Source organism: Petaurus breviceps, unplaced genomic scaffold, assembly GCF_028583685.1.
Source record: "Petaurus breviceps papuanus isolate PSGF00001 unplaced genomic scaffold, PetGlider_PUasm1.0 91133, whole genome shotgun sequence".
Lineage (NCBI taxonomy): Eukaryota > Metazoa > Chordata > Mammalia > Diprotodontia > Petauridae > Petaurus > Petaurus breviceps.
The window spans coordinates 91,636,228-91,656,477 of record NW_027187419.1 but is presented as its reverse complement, the minus strand read 5'-3'; the positions used below and the strand labels follow the sequence as shown (position 1 = coordinate 91,656,477).

Genomic DNA, 20,250 nt, shown 5'->3' with positions numbered 1-20,250 from the left:
CCTGTGGTAGAACCCTGGGAAACTTTTGCTTCCAGATTAAATTGCCCAGTAGGGTAATTCATGTACATTGACTCTTCTCTCTTAGCCACTTTTTCAGTGTGAGAATATGAAAAGTTAGAAGATCTATGTTGGAACACTGTTGCAGCAAGCACCCCAAGCGCGTCCTCAGGGTTTGCAGCTACCACAGGTTCTTGGATCTGCTTTGTTAAAGGAAAGCAACTCAAAATGGGTTAACAAGCTTACTTTAATCAGTCAGACATATATCATTTACCTCGTTCAGGGGAAAAAGGTCAGCACCCCAAACTTCAGAATATACAGACAGTATTATCAAGACAGAAACAGATCAAGTACACAGCTTTCCAAACTGTGCAACCATTACATCCATACCAAACAACATCTGGGTTTCAAAGCCGGGGGACTCTCAACAACGGCTTCCCAGAATTCAGATCAAATCACAGAACACTTCTCAAAGTGAGTCCCAAAACAAAGCTACACATCAGGGCTTATATAGCCTTCTCCTGGCTCAGAGAATGTAACAACCTTATTGACTCACTGGCCAATCAAGAAGTATCTACTGAAAAACAAGCCTCCCACCCCAGGCTTCAGGTGCACATTAGCCTAGGGGCAGGGAAGATCTTTAAAATTTACATTCTTATTACAAACACTAACTTTGTGCTTCCTATAAAACTTCCACATAAAGTCATGGACAAAGTAATCTCACCTTTCTGAGAAGTTTTTCTCATCTGAAAAATGGCAAGATGAATATTTATATTAACTGTCAATGCCATAGAGTTGTTGTGGGGAAAATGGTCTGTGAACCTCAAAGCACTCTATCATTGTGAATAGTCATTATTCTCAGTGTGCTTTGTTTTACGAGTCCTTTCATGAGATCATAAGAGTTGGAGTTGGAAAAGGACATTAGAGAGACCATCTAATTCAAACATCTCATTTTTCAGATGAGGAAAACTGAGGCCCATGAAGTAGCCTGTCTGAGATCATGCACTCAGTAAGTAGTAGAATTAGGACTGAAGTTAGGGCTTCTGATTCTAAATCTAGCACTGGTTTTTATGGATTCAAGTGTATATTTCTTGAGATTTTTTTTACAGTACCTTTTCTTTCATGTATAAATATATATAATTTATAATATATATATGTGTATATATATATAATATACACATATTTGTTTGCGGCTTTAATTTAGAACATAAATATTAACTTCTGTTCATTAAGAATGCCTCTTGGAATTCTGGGCCCTTAGGGTAATTATAGATTATAGATTTAGAGCTGAAAGGGTCTTTCGAGATTGAGTTCAACATCCTCATTTTACAGATGACAAAATTGAAGAGAGATTGTCAATTGCCCAGGGTCACACAGATAGAAAGTGTCTTAGGCAGAATTTGATGTTGTAAGGTTGACATCACCAACGTAGGTTGAACTTGTGATGTATAAACCCTAGTGCCTTGTTGTACCCTACGGACTATGTATCTAGAATTGAGTAGTCATTAATAGATGCATCTTGTTAGGTAGCATTATAGGTTTCTTGAGCAAAAGGTTTTTTTTTCCAGTCACTGATTGCCAATGGCTAGAGAAATATGGATTCATTTTTCTTCTTTTTTTTCTGGGTACCTTAAGCTCCTTAAGTAACTGTATAAATATTACTAAGCATGTAATTTCTTTTTTTTTTTTTAAGCAATCGGGGTTAAGTAACTTGCTCAAGGTTACACGGCCAGTTATTTCTGGGTGTGGTGCTGAGTGTCCGAGCCCGGGATTCGATCTCCAGGTCTTCTCAACACTGGAGCCGGTGCTCTTACTTGCTGTGCTACTGGCCGCCCCAAGCATATAATTTCTATGAAGGTTTTAGGAAATGAGAAATTAATTTGGAGCAAGATTCTAGACATTTTTGGAATATCTGATGCTTTCCTATATTTCTTCTCACAAATTGTTACTTCTGTTATTTAGAGATTCCAGTTTAGTTTTCCCATACTATCCATGATAAAGCATGGCCCTGATTAATTTTCTCTACCCACATATTGTTGTATTTTCTTGAGGCCTGCAGGTTCAGGGGTAAGTGTGAAGAATGTTAACATGTCAAAGTCTTTTAACTAAACAAGCTGCAAAACTCAGCCTTTTTTCTCTGTGGGGTTGTTATTTTTCCTGACGTTCACTCTACAATTAAACATTTACCTTTGTAGCCTCCATGTTTAGTATATGATGGAAATTTATGGATTTATTATGGAACCATCCAGTCATCTAACACCTTCTGTTTCTACCATATAAATTTATTTGAATCATAGTGAAAGTTGCTTACCATTTAGCTGAAATTGGTAGACAAACTTCCTGACAGCCAGATTTTTTATTATTTTCTTTTAACTAACAAAAAATGTGACTGAAATTCTTATGAACAGTTTTAAAATTAACTTGAATATAGAATATAAACTATGACTATAAAATAATGAGTGATTTTATAAGTGGCACATTAAAGTCACTCTTTTCTTTATGAACAGCTAAATAGTTGTTTCCCCATAGCATTGATGGGTATAATCTTTCATGCTTATAAAACTGTAAAAATCAGTCTTTTCCCCTTCTTTTAGATCCAAATTGACCCCTATAAATTTACACCTACCATTCCACACCTGGAAAGAAAGATTAATTCTGACCTTTCCAATAACTCCATATAAAGTTTCCTTTTGTATGTTTTTGACCTCTTAAGGGTTCATGAATTAGGCTAGATAAATTTCAAATCATTGCCATTTGACCTGAGTTCCCTCTTTATTTACTATTTTCATATACTTTACTAATTCTCTTGATAGACCCTAAAATCTAGCTGTATAATTTTCATCTCTGATACAATAAAGTGTTAGATGTCTGCTAATCTGGCTGTCTTTGTTCCCTTTTCTTTTCTTACTTTCTCATACATAATAGACTGGTCACAAGTAATTTTTTATCTTGGGACTACTGGAAAATTTTTCTAATTATCAATAACATTACTTGAACATTTTGTGCAATAATTGTTTTGAAACCTACAAATATCTCTCGTTTTCACCCCACTGATTTCTACTTTATGGACCATTATACTGACTTTTTATGTACACAGTAACCAGTACTCATTAATGCAAGTTTCTCTGGTGTTCCCTTAAGGTTTCTTCTCACAGTAATTCTCATTTTGAAATACATTGTGACGCCTACAAAATGTAGGTCATTAAAAATGCTTTTGTTTTATTTCTTCTTTGATTGAATTTGAAATATAGTGAATTATATAAAATTTACATAAGATTATGCTTTACATATTTTATCATCTTGCCTAGTTTCGGTTGGAATCCAAATTCATTCATTTTTCTTTTTCTATACTCCCAGAGCCTTGCTAGTTTTCTTGCTAACAGTTTGTAGAGTTTTTCCCACATTTATTGCACAAGTATGAAGTTGTGTGTCAGCATGACATGGTCGGTGTGTTTAAGGAGGTTACAGCCTACCTGGGATACAAGACACTCAAATATAGTAATTGTAATGAGTTATATAAGGTGGCATATAGGTACCAGATGACTAAACAATATAAGTGCTTTTGGAGTTCAGTAACATGATTAATCATTTCTGGCTGGATAGGATGACCAGACATAGCTCTATGTGAGAAATTAGATTTAAGACTGGTGAGGTTAGGTAGAAAAAGAGAAGGGGAAAATTTTACCATTCCAGTTGAGGGAATAGATAGAAACCCTCCCTAACCCCTCCACACATACACAGGCTTAAAAGATATAGTGTCTTTATGAATGAGTAAAAATGAATGAATAAATGCTTGGCTAGGACTGAAAAATGTAAAGGAAGGAGATGGGACTAGAAAAGTTGGTACTGTTAGGTTCTGGAGAACCTTAGGTGCCAGAACGAGAAATTTGGATGTGTTCCTCATCCTTGTTGACCATTTTGCAGCTTACTAACTGTGTTCTTTGGATATTCTCTCCTCTCTAGGCTTTTGTGACGTCTATATCTTGGTTCACCTTCCTATAGGACTTTATTTTTTTAGGTCTCTTTTGTTGAATCTTAATTCATGTCCTTTCCTCTAACTGAGGTTATATTTGACTTTTATTTTTGCACTCTTGTAGTAATCTCATTAGCTCCCATGTAGTCAGTTTTCATTTCTGTACAGATGATTGCAAGATTTATATATTTTCCTCTAATCTCCCTTCTGAACTCCATTCTCACATTCCCACCTGCCTGTCAGATACTCCAAATGAAATGTCTTTTAGGCATATCAAATTCAACATGTCCAAAACCAGAACTCATCGACTTCCCCATAAATCCCACCCCTCTTCCAAACCTATTATTGTCCATGAAACTACCATCCTTCCAATCACCTAGATTCACAACTTTGGTGTCATTCTTGATTCCTCTCAAAATTACAAAATCTGATATTTTTTCCTCAAATATTTCTTGTAATATGTTCTTTTCTCTTCACAGCCACCACTGGTTCAGGCTCTTATCACCTCTTGTCTAGACTTTTGCAAAAGCTGGTCTCTCTGCCCCAATTTTCTCCCATGTAGTCTGTCCTCTACTTAGCTTCCAGAGCAATTTTCTGTAAGTGTAGGTCTGGCCATGTTATCTGCCCTGCTCTACAAACTCCACTGACTCCCTTTTGCCTTCCATTGCAAGTATAAAATCCCAACTTGGATCCTTCTCATGTTTCAAACCTTCTTACATTTTGCTCTCCAGCCTACCTGCCTTTCCTTCTATTACGTCTATTGTTCTGCCTTTGCATCACCTGTTTGCTTTGCCTGGAATACTCTCCCTTACAGTCTCTAACTCTTGAAATTTGTGGTGTCCTTAAGTCTTAGCTTAAGTGCTCCTTCCTTCAGGGAACCTTCCCCCTCCATCTTGTGTGGTCTTATTGCTATATACTGTCTCTCACTAGAATGTAAACTTCTTGAGGGCAGGATTTTTTTTTTTTTTGGTATCCAAAGTACTTAGTGTAGTGGCTGATACATTGTAAGTGATTGCTGAAACAGGTTTTCACAAGGATTAATCTGATGATGTTGTGTAGCAGATTAGAGAATGAAGTGACCAATGACAGGGTGATCACCTAGAAAACTAGTGTAGCAGTCTAGGTTTGAAGCGATCAAAGCCTAAACTACCATGGTGAAAGTGGAATATAAAGGAGAAGAACATAAGAGGTATTTGGAAGGAAGGACTGATGGAGTTGGTTGATTAGATATGTCTGCATATGTGGGGTGAGGAAACAACATATCAAAGATGACTTTCAAGAGTTGATAGATGATTGAGAAAAAGGTGGTGCCATTGACAGAAATTAACAAACCTGAAAGGGAACTATTTTGTCAGAGAAATAGACTGAATTTTGTTTCATGCATGTTGAGGTGGAGGAGACAATGGAACTTGGAATTGAACATGTATGGTAGGATATTAGAGATACAGCCCTGGAACTCAGGAAAAAGATGACCTCTGCAGATGGAGAGGGGAGAACCATTTGCAGGCAGCTTGGTAGTTGAAGCCATGAAAGGAGACTAAAGTCCTAAGGGAGATTATAGACAAAGAACAAAGGGTTAAGGACTAAGCCTTAGGAGGGAGCATTGATACTTGGGGAAAGAGAAAGAAGACAAGTGAATGAAGACAAAACAAAAATTGGGAGTTAAAAAAATATCACTGTTATCAGTATTTGTTCAATTCAGACTTATCAGTGTGCATGACTCATTCTCCCAAGAAGTTCCTTTTAAATGAATAAGCTCTTAAAGAAGTGAGTGCTCTAGGTGAAAGATTACTTTTGGAATGCCCAAATTCTAGTACTCAGATGCTTTTCAAATATGTCTTAGAAACAACTCAGTAGTAATAAGGCACCAAGATCTGGTCTTCCCTCCATTTCTTATACTTCTACCAACAATGCCAATGTTTGTTTTCCAAGTAGAAATTTAACCTCTTTTGTCTGTTTGAAGTGCCCTCTTCTTGACTCTGCTAGTGCTTCTTCCCTTTACATCTTGGCATTTTTTTACTCTTTCCCCTCTCTCTTTCTTCTGTACCATTTTTAATTTATTTTAGCATTAAAAATTATATTATTAGGGGAGGCTAGGTGGCGCAGTGAATAGAGCACTGGTCGTGGAGTCAGGAGGACCTGAGTTCAAATTTGACTTCAGACACTTAATACAAAAAAACTAGCCATGTGACCTTGGGCAAGTCACTTAACCCCAAATGCCCTCCAAAAAAGCAAAAAAATATATATTATTATATTTATATTTTTATTATATGTTTACCTAGATTGAATATGTTTATTTTACTTAAAGTATCTACACAATGTGAGTACAGATCAACAAATACCATTTTGCTCACATTTTCATTTCTGTCAATTCATTGGCTCATCTCACTAAGTCTGGGGGTCTTTTTAGTTGTGCAAGTATGGAGTAGCATAACAGCTTACAGTCTTATGAACCATTGACTAATAAATCATGCCTCATGATGATTTTGAAGGTTTCTTATAGTACTTAATTTTTCTCAGGGTTTAAATTATGTTTCTTGGACTTGGTGCTTTGGATAGAATGTCGAGCCCAGAGTCAGGGAGACCCAAGTTCATATGTGACCTCGAACACTTTCTAGTTGTGTGACTCTGGGCAAGCCAATTAAACTTTGCCTCAGTTTCTTCAATTATAAAATGGGGATGATAATGGCACCTACTTTGCAGGGTTGTTGTGAGAATCAAATGAATTTGTATTTATAAAGCATTTAGCTCGTATAACCTTGTAAAAGTTATCATCTCTCATGATTTGAATTATTAAAGTATAATACGTTTATTTTATAAGAAGCAAAATTTATATTCTGAGATGACAGACAAAAAGAATTATATGATGTTTCCTATACATTTAGTTATATTTGTAATCAGATTTATTTTATAACTGACATAGTAATAAAGTTAAAACATAACTGATAACAAAAGGCCTGTTAATTTTCATTCCCCCACCTCAGTTATATTTTATGTTGATATGAAGATTAATATGACTATTTTAGAATTGAATTAAAGTCTTAATACTGCTATAGTTATAACGAAGGAGTACAGTGAAGGCTATGTATTTATTCTTGATCTTTACAGAGAGAACAGTAGAAGACCACGAATTGGTGATTGATGTTCAGTCAAACTGGGGAATGGAGGAAGAAAATAAACTATACTTTAGAAAAAATTATGCCAAATATGAATTCTTTAAAAACCCAGTGGTAAGTAATATCTACAAGTGGTACAAAATACTGCAATGGAAAATAAGGGCTTCATTTTAATTATCTTTTAATGTCATTTTAGAAAGAGAACATTTTAGTACATATTCCCCCCAAATTAATTTATTTCTAAATTATAGACATCTTAACTTTGTGAAAGCAGACTAGTGATTTTAGTATACTTTAAAAGTATTTGGTTCTCCTTGTATTATAGACAAGAGGAAATTGTTATAATGGGTAGTGCATGGGGCAAAGAGTCATAAAACCTGTGTTTTTGCTTTAGTTCTTGTAGCACTCATGCAATATTCACAGCGCCGACATTTACTATAAATATGCCTGCATATTTCTTGATTGCAAAATATAACAGACTTTCCATATATAAGTTAGAAGTGAAACATTTATTTAGACACCAGAAAATCAAATCCCCAAACCCGTAGGCCTATTCCATCATAGTAGCAGAGAATTTAATATGTCATAACAGCACAGAGAGCCACAACATCCCTTAGCCTTCCCACAAACCAACATAAGCCTAGCTGTCACAGCAGGTGGCAAACGACCAACATTTACTCCCAAGCCTAACTGTCTCCCTCAGATATACCCTCTCCTCCCACCATATAGCTTCTCTGACTCCCAGCTTCCTGTGGGCTCTGTTCCATCGTTCAGCAAACTCCTCCCACCACAGGCTCCATGTGATTCCATTCAGCCTATTAGGGGGGAGGGTATATCTTCAAAGCAGGGAAGGTCTTCACATTCCCTTAGGCTTATTAAGGGGCAGGGAAGATCTTCAAATTACCATTACCATTATAGTTCTGCTGCTAATTAGTGTGTGGCCTTAGATAAAACACTTGAATTTTGATCCTCAGTTACTTTATCTGGTAAATGGGAAGGGGTTGTGGTGATATTCTGCTTTTTAAAATTATTTACTGGAGTTTTCCATTTGGATATTCTAATACAAAATCAGTGTGGCAAAAACAGAACTCATCATTATAGCAAGAATTAAAAAAATATAAAAACAAGAACATAAAGGACTAAGGATATCACTTAGAGAAAGTATGGAGTCCAGGGTGAATTTCACAATGATATATAGAGAGTACACTTGACTTTGGTAAGGTAATTCTTATCTATGTTGAAAGCACAGGCTGAACTCCCTCATTGAAAAAAAAGGTAAATGGATTTTGAAGAATGTCTCTTTAATTGGGAGAATGAAATATTCCTTAATTAATAGAAAGAATGGTTTCAATACAAAAATAATAAATAAAAAGATCTAGGAAGTGCAGCATTTATTAAGAGCCATTTACTAAGCTAAACACTTCACAAATGTTATCCCATTTAATCCTCATAAGAACCCTGCAGAGTAGGTGCTATTATTAGCATATTTCACAGATAAAGGGAACTGAGGCAGATAGAGGTTAAGTGACTTTCCTAGGGTCAAACAACTCATAAGCTTCTGAGGCTATCTTTGAACTCATATCTTCCAGACTCCAGGGCCAGTTCTCTATCCGCTGAACCACCAGCTGCCTGTGTAGGGAAATACTGACCTATGTGAGGAAGTCAGAGGGTGGGAAGTTGTGACACAGAGGAGAAAGGGAAGAAAGATCATTGAATATTGGGAGCTAAGGAACATATGTAGCTATGTCTTATCTTGAGAATAGTCAGCAGTACCCTCTAAGGAGGAAGCAGCTTCTCCTCCTCCTCCTCCTTCTCCTCCTCCAAGGAATGATGATGTGAATCTGTTGGCGCTATCAGGTGGGCATCCAGTAAGAGTCAGAGGAAGAGATGAGGAATGATGGCTGCTGGCTTCCTTTTGAGGAATGACAAGGTCTTTATTTATCTCTCTGCTGATACATTACAAAAATCTATTTTCTCCTAGAGCAGGTATCCAGAACATCACAGAAAACCTCCCAAGACCCTTCAATCCAAATGAATGCCATCTGTTTCTTTTTGTGTGTGTGTGTGCCATTCACTTCTGATAAACTGTGTAGTTGCAATCAGTACTACCAAAAAGAGTCTAGAAAGATTTCTAAGTATTATAAAACCTTAGGCAAGAAACTGAGATTCTTAGGGAGCATTGGTGATATTTTCATCCCTGTTGCTTTCACCATCAGGATTTGGGATGGAAAAAACTAAATAAGATGTTATCAAAAATGGATTGTGGACTTCTGAACTGTTGTGCTAAATACATCACTACATAGGGATGGAGTGAATGTAACAAAGACTAGCAAAAATGCATTTGGTTAGAGTCTTGAAAATCTAATCCAAAAGGTCTTTGAATGGAAGGGAAGAAAATTGTCTGTACTAAGCTTAGTACAGTAAAAAGTAGCTACAATGTATGAAGAATAGTAGTAGACTCACAGAAATTCATAGGAGAAAAAATGCTAGAAAAAGAATCAGCAGTAAGACTCAGCCTCAAATTTGTTGTTGTTTCAATCATGTCTTACTCTTTGTGGCCTCATTTGAGGTTTTCTTGGCAGAAATACCAGAGCGGTTTGCCAATTCCTTCTTTAGCTCATTTTACAGATGAAGAAACTGAGGGAAACAGGATTAAGTGACTTGCCTAGGATCACTTGACCACCCTAAGAAGTGTCTGAAGCTGGATTTGAACTCTGGAAGATGAGTCTTCCTGACTCCAGGCCCTGTGTGCTACCCTTGCCTCAAATGCCTATATACTAATGTGTAATAAGCAAGAAATCCCAGTTCAGGTATCAAATTTGATTAAAAAAAAAAGAAGAGTTCTCTTTAGGTAAACAGGAGCCACTGGAATCTCAATAGACCAATTATCTTTTACACATAAACCTTTTACATATTGACTTTGACCTCTTAAAGTTAGTTTGGTATAGTGGATAGGGTGCTGGATTTCAAGTTATGGTGACCTGGGTTCAAATTCTGCCTCAGACATTAATCGTGACCCTGGACAAAAATCACTTGAACTCTCTGTGCCTCATTTTCTTCTCCTGTAAAATGAGGGGGTTATAGTAGATAGCTGTTAAATCAATGCTCCTATGACCCTTGCTTTATAGCTTGAATACATGTTTCTCTGTGGTGCAGTCAGGCTCCCCCCCCCTTTTTTTTAAACCATTCTTTGTACATAGGAACTCGGATACAAACTTACTATTTTTATTTTTAATATAGGAAAAGGAAATCTATACCACATAACATACAAATTATTTGGCAGATTAGGAATGTTCAGTGTATTTTAAATTGGTTTATTTCTGGAACTGTACATATTTCTGTTATAAGTTTTTCATTGTTAGAATCATCCTTCAGGAAATATTCATAGTATATATCATAATTGAGTATTACTCAAATCCTGAAAGACCCTTTTTATATTCTATTTTCTTTTACTCTATCATTTTAGTTACTCACCAACCATTTTATGTGCCTGCTATATGTAAAATCTTGTGCTAGGCAATGGTGGAAATATAAAGATAATTAAGATATGGTCCTAACTCCCTTGGTGTTTGGATTCTAGCAGCATGCTAGAATTGGCAGTTGGAAAATAATAGGGTGATTCTTAATAAAGAAAATAATAGTTGCAGTAAAAATTAAATGGGAGCATAATTTTAGTAGAAAGCATTTCCTTGGTGTGCATCTTTATTAAAAATAAGAAATTAAAACTCACATCTAAAGAGATATGCCACAGTGATGATCTTAATGCAAAATGCATGCTTTAGATATGTAGTCTTTTATTCCTTAACTAGCTAGCATATTTGATTTTATATAACTAGAAGAGAAAAGCCAAAATCACTTAGTTATGTTTCTATGTAGGCAGGCCAAAGTGTTGACATTTAGGATATTACCTTAGAATAGGATTTCCCAGTCAGTTTTGATGGTGAGCCTTCTGCCTGGTCTTTCTTTGGAATTTTTAGCATTCACTCCTCCTTTGACTTGTGCAGAAACTTGAGCATCCTAAATAACCAATTCAGTTCAGCAAACATTTATTAAGTGCCTGCTGTGTTTAAGATGCTATTGTAAATGCAGAAAAGAAACAGTCCCTAACATTTAGGAGTTAGTTGGCCAAGAGTAGGAGAGATTTTGCATTATAATGTTCATGGAAGAAGTATAAGAAGAAGCATCAAATTTGATTCAGTTCAGGTCAAGAAACGTTAAGTTCCCACTGTGTACAGAGGTAAGCATTGGGATAGAAACTGGGATTAGAAATGAACCTGTGAATGCATTGCAACTGAGGTTACCCCAATGAGGGAACTCCCTCTACCAATGCAGGTAGGTACCTAATTTTAAAGTGATGGGCTTACTGGGTTGCTTAGAGCACGGAGAGGTTAAAAAGTCTCAAGGTCACACAGTCAGTATGTCATAGGCAGCCCTTAACTCAAGTTTTCTTGATTCTGAGATTGTTACTATCCTCTGTTCTATGAGGACTTCTCTGAGCACTTGGGAAGATTAAAAATTTAGATAAGCCACGTTCTTTGTCTTTGGGAACATTCATTTAAAGAGAGATAGAAGACACAAATAGACAACATTATAATACAGAATATCATGCAACATCAACATCAGAGTACTATGATTTCTTATCATGGTTCAGAAACGACCCTGGGTTCTCACAGGGCATATCAGTTGAGCACAAAGGCTGACAAATCCTACCAAGTTGGTAAGATTCTTTGAATACAGATTAGAAAACTGACTTTGTGTTAAGCAGGGGTTAACCTAGTTAAATTTATCAGTGTCATATGTCAGATACATTCAGCTACATAAGTAGACAATCCAGTGGTCATAAATTACAGGGAGATAGATTGTCATATCTCTTTTTTCTCTTTCTACTCTTGCTACAGAAAGTGATTTCATTTTCAACATATTCTCCTTACCCATGACAATAACAAGTATGTTGTTGTCCAGTCATTGTGGACTCTTTGTGACCCTGTGGACCATACTGTCAGTGGGGTTTCTTTGCAAAAATACTGGAGTGGTGAACAGAGGTTGAGTGACTTGCCTAGGGTCACACAACTAGTAAATGTCTGAGGCAAGATTTGAACACTGGTCTTCCTGACTCCAGGCTCCTTCCATTGAGCCATGTAGCTGCCTTGATAAAGACTACGGGGAAATGCCTAATCTCCTTTAGAAAAGTTAGGGGCCCTTACCTCAGAATTCTTGATCTTCCTTATTTCAAGCTTATATATTTTCTTAGAGAAAACCTAAATTCTTTTTTAATGGAAGTAGCCGATGTTTGTAGTAAGTACTTGAAGTCAATTCATTTTTTTTTTAAATTTGCATTTGGTAGTCTTAGAGAAAGATTGAAGGCAAAAGGAAAAGAGAAGAGCAGAGGATATGAGTATATAGTGTCATGGAAACAATGAGCATGAACTTGGACAGACTTTGAAAGATGGTGGAGGATACAAGGACCTGGTGTGCTATGGTACATGGGATCATGAAGAATAAGACATGACTGAATGACTTTATAACAAAAGTCTTACTTCTCTTGACCTACCTTACTAGGGAATTTTCTTTTTAACCCTTTATTTTCCTGATTTCTCTGAGTGCTCCTCAGGAATTTTTTACACTATTCTAATTAGTTATAAAGCTAGAGCTCTTTTTAGAACAAATAGACTGGAATCAATTATGGTGTAAGGTTTTCCTCACAATTTCTAGTGTGTTATTTCCACTAAAACATGTCACCATCACATTTCCTTACCCCCCACTACTGTATTACAACTTGCTGTTCACAATCCCCTCTGACCAGGGTCTAGTCACTCAGCTTCTTTGAGATATAGACTTAGTGGCTTTCTAAAGTCCTATTCACCTCTGAGTTGGGTATCACTGGCTTGTTGGGGTTCATTTTTATAAAAAAACTAATTATATCCTTTTAAACTACTATATAAGATAGTCTGACATTTGTCTTTTTTTAAACAGAATTTTTTTCCAGAACATATGGTGTCTTTTGCAACTGAAACCAATGGAAAACTCTCTCAAGCTCCTATTTTACAGGTATTATTTTACATATTTTCATTGAACTAGGTCAGCAACAATTTGATTAAGCTGTTGGTTTGAAACCTTTGCTTGAAAATGTTTAAGTTTAAAAAAAATTTTTTCATGGGTAATTTCAGTTTTTCAAGAAATTAAAAATTAAAACCAAACAAAAATAATAATTAATAGATTATAAAAAGCCAATGGGTTGATTTATTTTGTTTGACTATTTTTATTTACCAAAGAAGTCTTTGTTCCTGGGTATTATAGACCTATTTGAAATTATTCTGATATTAAGAGGAAGGGAGAGAATGAAAGCTGAAGAGGGAGATAAGTTGGGGAGAAAGACTGAAACAGAGTATCAGAAAGAGACAGACAAGAGGGACAGATTATTTAAAAAATAAATAACTTTGGACATTCTATGTATTACTATTAGTACTACTGCTGCCAGGTAATATATCCTCCTGGTTTGTCAGTTGCATAAGATATTAAGGTGCAAAATTATTATCAATAATGATAATACTATCATATGACTACAGTTTTGATGATGACAACCACCATAGCCAACACAACTAGTTTTTATTGTTAGTGGAAATCGAAAAGTGTTACCATGTGATATATGTCGAAGGTTTATCTAAGTTTATTGTACTACTTTCTTGATGGACAATAAAAAATAAGATTAAGGAAGTGGAAAATTCTTCAGTAAAGAAATACTAAAAGGTAGATTTTAGAAATAGTCCAAATACAATGAATCCTGTTTCCTAATAAAAAAAATAAATAAAATGAAAGAATTGGTAAAAGAGCATAAAAAGCCTGTAGAATATTTTCCCCAATATTATTCTTCGTAGCTGAATCTGGAGAACTTTAATGAGAATAAGAGAGGATTATTTGACTAAGAACAATATAGAGATATGTGTCATGAATTTTGTGTATCTATTTATGTTCATTTCTTCTTCATGTAGAAGTGGCTTATGATGTTCATTCCCTAGAAATCTGACTTGAAGGAAAAGTGATTTGAATTATTTTGCAGATAGATTAGTTGATTATAATGCTATAGATCTGCCATTACTTCTAACAAGCAATTTCTCTGTAACTGCTGGAGTTTTCACTGGGTGAGCTACATACAGCTGAGAGACATTTTGTAATATTATTTTCTTTCACTTTGAAATGTTAGTTTCTTTTAAGAACAGAAAACATTCTTTTTTCTGAACTTTTTGTTTTTAGAACAAAGATCAGATGTATAACATTTATATTTTAACAGTCTTTTGGAATAGTATTAGTAGTGTATTTCACTTTGTGGTAAATCCGAAATGTTTTGGAAATGTGGTTTGTTATCAACAAATACTTAACAAGCATGGTGCATTTGCAGACATAAGGAAAAGTGTACTGTGCACTCAGGGAGCATATAGTCTAGCCAGTGGAAAGACTTGTACTTTTCTCTAGAAAAAAAATAATATAAGAAAAGAAATAATTCTACTTATTCTGAATCATCTATAGGGCTATCCATCCAATAGAATGATATTTCATAATTTCTACCTTCATTCTTTTAAAATTATATTCATAGCCCCCAAAATTATACTTTCCTTTTAATTAAGTTTATATGCCACATTTTTGTTTTCTCATTGATTTTCAAAAATAAATTCTGCCCTAATGTTTTATTCAATGGTCACAATTTAAGTGATCTTATTGATTATTGGCAGATAATCCACCTCCTCTGCTCTTGCTATTATCACTTCTATTGTCACCAAGCAAGTCTAAGATATGAAGTTAACTAGACCATAAGATACCTCTTGAGGGAAATCTGTGGCAACTGAGGAACATGAGGAGAATTCCTTACTACCTTGAGTAATATCGAAATTTTAGGAAGAGGTTCAGAACATCACACCTGGGGTGAGATGATTGACAGACATTGACTTCCACAGCTACTTATGGCTTTATTGATTCCCTCTATCTGGCCAAACTGAGAAACTTCCAGAAGATAGTGACAATGGAAGCCACAGTGCTTAGCGAAGAATCAGAAATACTTTCTTACTGATTTGGAATTTTGACAGGTGGTCTAGATATCTGGGTTATTCCTCTTCTTTTCCATGCTTCTTATTCTGTAGGGAAGCATCAAATTTTCTTGGCATCTCTCCTATTTTCCTTGTTTTAAAAGCTCTTTGGGGAGATGTAAAAGCAATGGACTCTCACACCTTTATGTGTGATTTCCTTCCATGATGTTGTTGAAATTTTCCATTTCCTGGAAAAGCCTGTGAACTTCCATTGGTTTGGGAACCTGGTAACCATCACTCCCTCCCCTCTCCCCACATACTCACACTAACCCCAACCCAAGTAAATAATAACTGAGAGTAGCAAGCAAGTACCCTGCGGAGAATAATTATGCCTGCCAGTCCTTGGGATTGGAGGAGGATGTTGAGGAAATGCAGGGAGGGAGGAAGAGAGAAAAAGAGAGAGACAGAGAGAGACAGACAGACAGACAGACACACACACAGAGAGAGAGAGAGACAGAGAGAGACAGAGAGAGAGAGAGACAGACAGAGAGAGAGAGACAGACAGACAGACAGAGAGACAGACAGAGAGACAGAGAGAGAGAGAGACAGAGAGAGACAGAGAGAGACAGAGGGAGAGAGAGGCGGGGGGAGAGGGAGAGATATTGGGTCAAATCATCTCCAACCTTCCTTTCAAATCTAATATTTTATGATACCATCACAAGAGGAAGTCATTACTACCTAGACAGGGAAAGGGTAGGGGTAAAGTATGGACTGCTGTAGCAACTAGGACTCACTTAGGCTTCCTGGGGGCACTGGTGGTATCACCACCATCAGTAATTCAACAACACAGTTAGCAGTGGTGGAGAATGTTTGGAAGTGACAGTATGTCTCCCCTATTCCCACAATTTATTGTGAATATTGATAATACTCATTTTATACATATTTATATTTCCATTGATATTATATTGACAAGATATTTTGTCCTTGTAACAGAATTGTACTGTAGTACTGTAAGCCTGATCTCTGTTTAATGGATGATGGGACTGAAGATTAGAAAGGTTAAGTAGTTTTTTAATCCATGGTCGCTTAACCTAGTCAGTGGCAGGCCCAGAAGTTGAATCACATTCTTTTGGCTCTAAATTCACTGCTCTTCCTACGGTATCATACTGCCTCTCGTCTCTCATCTAATCCCATACTGGTTTTAAAATAGCCTTTGCAGTAGAGCCTTGTCAAAGGCTTTTTCAAAGTCTAAATAAATTATATTTCCATTTACCTCCAGAAGCAAAACCCGATTTTTCAAATGGATTTGGTGGGGACAACAGGTATGTTAAATGGCTGTCAGTATTTAATTACTATCTTAGGTTACAGATGTTTAAATTTGAAAGTTCTCCCTGAGCAATATACTTGGAGATTTTTGAGGGGATTATATTTTTCTTATTAAAGTAAATTGCTGTTTCTGTGGCTTCATGAGGATAGTCAACATCTTGCTCGGTATTTGAAATATATACAGAAGTTCAGATTTGCATTTGCTATAAAAAATGTTCAGCCTGATCTTCAGTTGGGAATAAGTATCTTTAATGTTTTCTTCCAGAATTTTCTGAGTTCTAGCACATATCCTGAAATACATGGTTTTTTACATGCAAAAGAGCAGGGGAAAAAGTCCTGGAAGAAGATTTACTTTCTTCTAAGAAGATCAGGTTTATATTATTCTACCAAAGGGACATCAAAGGTGGGTAGAAACAGAAGCGATATGTGTCATGTGCACATTATAAGGTGAGGTGTATCCTTGTTGGGTCTTTTAATTTGATCACTTGAAGTTAAAATAATTCATGTTTATGCATTTAGAACCATTTGCAATTTTTGAAAGAAAAATTTGGCAAGATAGAGTTTATTCATCAGTAAAGAAATAAGGAGAAATAAAAAAACTAGACCATGTGCACTTGGGAAATTGATGGTAAGAAGGAAATAATGATTTAAGGTTAAGGACAAGAGGAATGCCTATCTTGAAAAAGATAGCTGTCTGTACTGGATTATATACACAGATCATCCACTCATTATCAGCTACTTTTCTTTTGAACTACATGTTCTAGATTGGGGTTGGCAAACTATGGTATGCAGACCACATCAGTAATCTCTGCTGCTTGAATCAGTAGGCTTCATGTAATCACTTGTATTTAAATTTCTTTGGAGTTCTAGAACATAATTGATTCAGTCCCATTGCAAAAAAAATTAAAAAACCCTTTTCTTGTAAGAAATAAGCATCAATTAGCCGAACAAATCCACCCACTAGGCATATTAAAAAATGTGCATCTCTTACTGTCCCTCAAGTTCTCCACCTGTTTCCCCACTTCCTAAAAATAGTGGCTGGTCATTGCACTGAGTTCTCAAGTATTTAAAGTTATTTTTCCATGTTATGTGGTAGCTGTTGTATAAAATATTCTGTGTTCTGGTCAGTTCACTTTGCTTTAATTTGCATGAATCTTTCCAAATTTTCTTGAATCTATCCCTTTCATCATTTCTTTTTTGGAACTTTCTTCTAAAACTTTTACTTTTTCATATAGCATATATTTTTATTCATATATTCCCTCCCACTAGCTCACCTTGCCACAAAAACCCCAACCTTAAGCGAATGCCTCATTACATATTTATGTAGACTGGCAAAAAAAAATCCACATTAGCCATGTCTGAACATGTATTCCTATGTATTTTAAGTTCATCACTTCTTTGTCAAAAAAGTGATTTGTGTTTTTCATCTTCATTCTTTTGGACTCATTGTTTATTATTGCATTGGTCAGAGTGCCAAAGTCTCTCAGAGTTGTTATTCTCTATATTCTTACTGTTCTATACATCATTCTCCTGATTCTGCTCGCTTAATTCTGCATTAGTTCATAAAAATCTTCACAGTTTCACCTGAAATTGTCCATTTAATTATTTCTTATAGCACAATAATGTTCTATTGCATTGATATTCTGCATTTTGTTTAACCATTCCCAATAGTTGGATACCCTGTAGTTTACAGTTTGGGGTTGCCATGAAAAGAACTCCTATAAACATTTTTGTACATATAGATAATTTTCTTCCTTCTTTGAATTCTTTTTTTTTTGGGGGGGGTGGGATAATGTCCTGGTAGTGGTATAACTTGAGTGAAGATGCTAATGCTTTGTAATTGGAGTAAACTGCTTCTGTTACACTGACCCTTCTTCTCTTCTCCCAGATCCTGATCATTGGTTCTTTCTTACTCAGTCTTTTTTTCCCCTTTAACACCTTCTTCACAATCAGCACTCAAAAGTTGAAATTTGTCTTGTTTGCAACTGTTTCCTCCCTGATACTAACCTCCTTGTTAAAGCTCCCTTTCCCTGTTCTGTCCTCTTTTCTCTGTCAAGTTTAATGTATTTCTGTACCAAATGCTTTGTGTGTGTCTCAAACCTGGTACAGACAAGTATGACGTTCCTTCGGTGATGATGCACACCCTTTCTCCATGGCTATGTACTCCTTTTCTCAAGCACTTGGTTATGAGGAATTGTAAATACTTCCTCTTCTTCATTTTTTACTTTCCTAGTATATTTATTTTCCCCTGAGATTTTGAAGGTTTGCTTGATTGTTCTTCCCCATTTGATTATTAGCCAGTTATTATCAGGTATATATTACAGGAGGCATTTGCCTTTTTTTAAGGTAAATACCTCAGATGTATTTACCTTTTATGTTTCTCTTGACTCTTGTGCTTGAATTTTGGACTTTCTATTCACGTTTGGTCTTTTCATTAGGAACGTTGAAAGACAAACACATACACACAGAGCTTCTTTTCACATATTAAATTAATCCATAGGTAACCTGAAATTTTAAATCTTTAAAGGTTGGGTCATTCCTCTCCCCACAGCCATACATTATCATTATTAGAAGAATATTTATATTTTTAAAATGGTCTTTCCTTTAGAGAAAAGCTTGGGTATCATTAATAGTGTCACACAATTTTCTAATACAATCTTGCCTACTGCCCTCCAACTTTTCAGTTTTAGGCCCAGTACATTGAACATCATGTGTGTGTGCACTGACACATACACACACACACAAAATCTCAAAAGGAGGCTTGGTGCAGTTTTAAGCTTTAAAAGCTTAAATCGATCTCTGTACTTAAAATAGACTTTTTGGAACACCCTATATCCCTTTCTTTGTCTCTCGTCACATACTTATGTACTACTGAAGGACCAGCTGCATGGTTGGTCAGTTGAACTGTGTATCACTCAGTCAACAAGCATTTATTAAATGCTTAATCTGTGCCAGTCACAATGCTAAGTGCTGAGGAATATACATACAAGCAGAAAGAAAGACATTCCTGTCTTTAATGAGGTCACATTCTAATGGAGGAATATAATGCATAAAATGAAGAAGAAAGTGGATGGCGTGGACAGTGAAGACAATGTACTCAATGACTGTCTTGAGTATGGCTTAGGGAGGAATGAAGCCATGCCTGGCCTGAATGCTCTCCTTAAATGCTTACTCTTGGAGGAGCTTTCCAATCAGAGGGGAAGGTCATAGGGAAGAACAGAAGAAAATAAACATTTACTAAATACTTACTATGTGCCAGACACTATGCTAAGTGCTTCATATATTATTTAATTTAGTCCTCACAATAGATTCCATTATTGTCCCCATTTTACTGATGAGGAAATTAAGGCAGACAGATGTTAAGTGACTCGCCTAAGGTCACACAGCTAGGAATCGTCTGAGCCCAGATTTAAACTTACATCTTACTGGCTCCAGTTGAAACTACGGGTGTTCTTCACTTCTTTTCCTTATGTAGATAGTTAGGGTACACACTTCTGGGGTTATGGATCAGATTTAAAGGGCTCTACAGTATTTCAGGCCTTAATTTATTTAGCACCATCATCTACAAACTTGAGAATCTGGATGTCCTTATCATCTTTAGGAAATAGCATTCCATGTGGATTCTGCTCTCATACTCTTGAAAGAGGCAAACACCTTGGTTGTTGCTGTTTCCTTGAGACTCAAGGGACACAATACTTTAAAAACTTAAAAACATTCTTTAGGTATTGGCTATTTTCACCCAATTTCTTTGTGATCAATTTTTTTTAGCAATTTGGGTGAAAAAATGACATAGCTTTCAGGAAAATTTGAAATTTAAGAC

General features: G+C 35.9%; 1 protein-coding gene across 1 annotated transcript in view; it reads left to right on the top strand.

The window, feature by feature from the left end:
• GRB14 (growth factor receptor bound protein 14) overlaps window positions 1–20,250 on the top strand; it is a 176,909-nt gene that overhangs the window by 127,030 nt on the left and 29,629 nt on the right. The window contains exons 4-6 of the mRNA XM_069079791.1: window positions 7,079–7,200; window positions 13,060–13,134; window positions 16,696–16,833. Of these exons, the coding sequence (XP_068935892.1) occupies window positions 7,079–7,200; window positions 13,060–13,134; window positions 16,696–16,833 (335 nt within the window). The remainder of the gene's footprint in view (window positions 1–7,078; window positions 7,201–13,059; window positions 13,135–16,695; window positions 16,834–20,250) is intronic.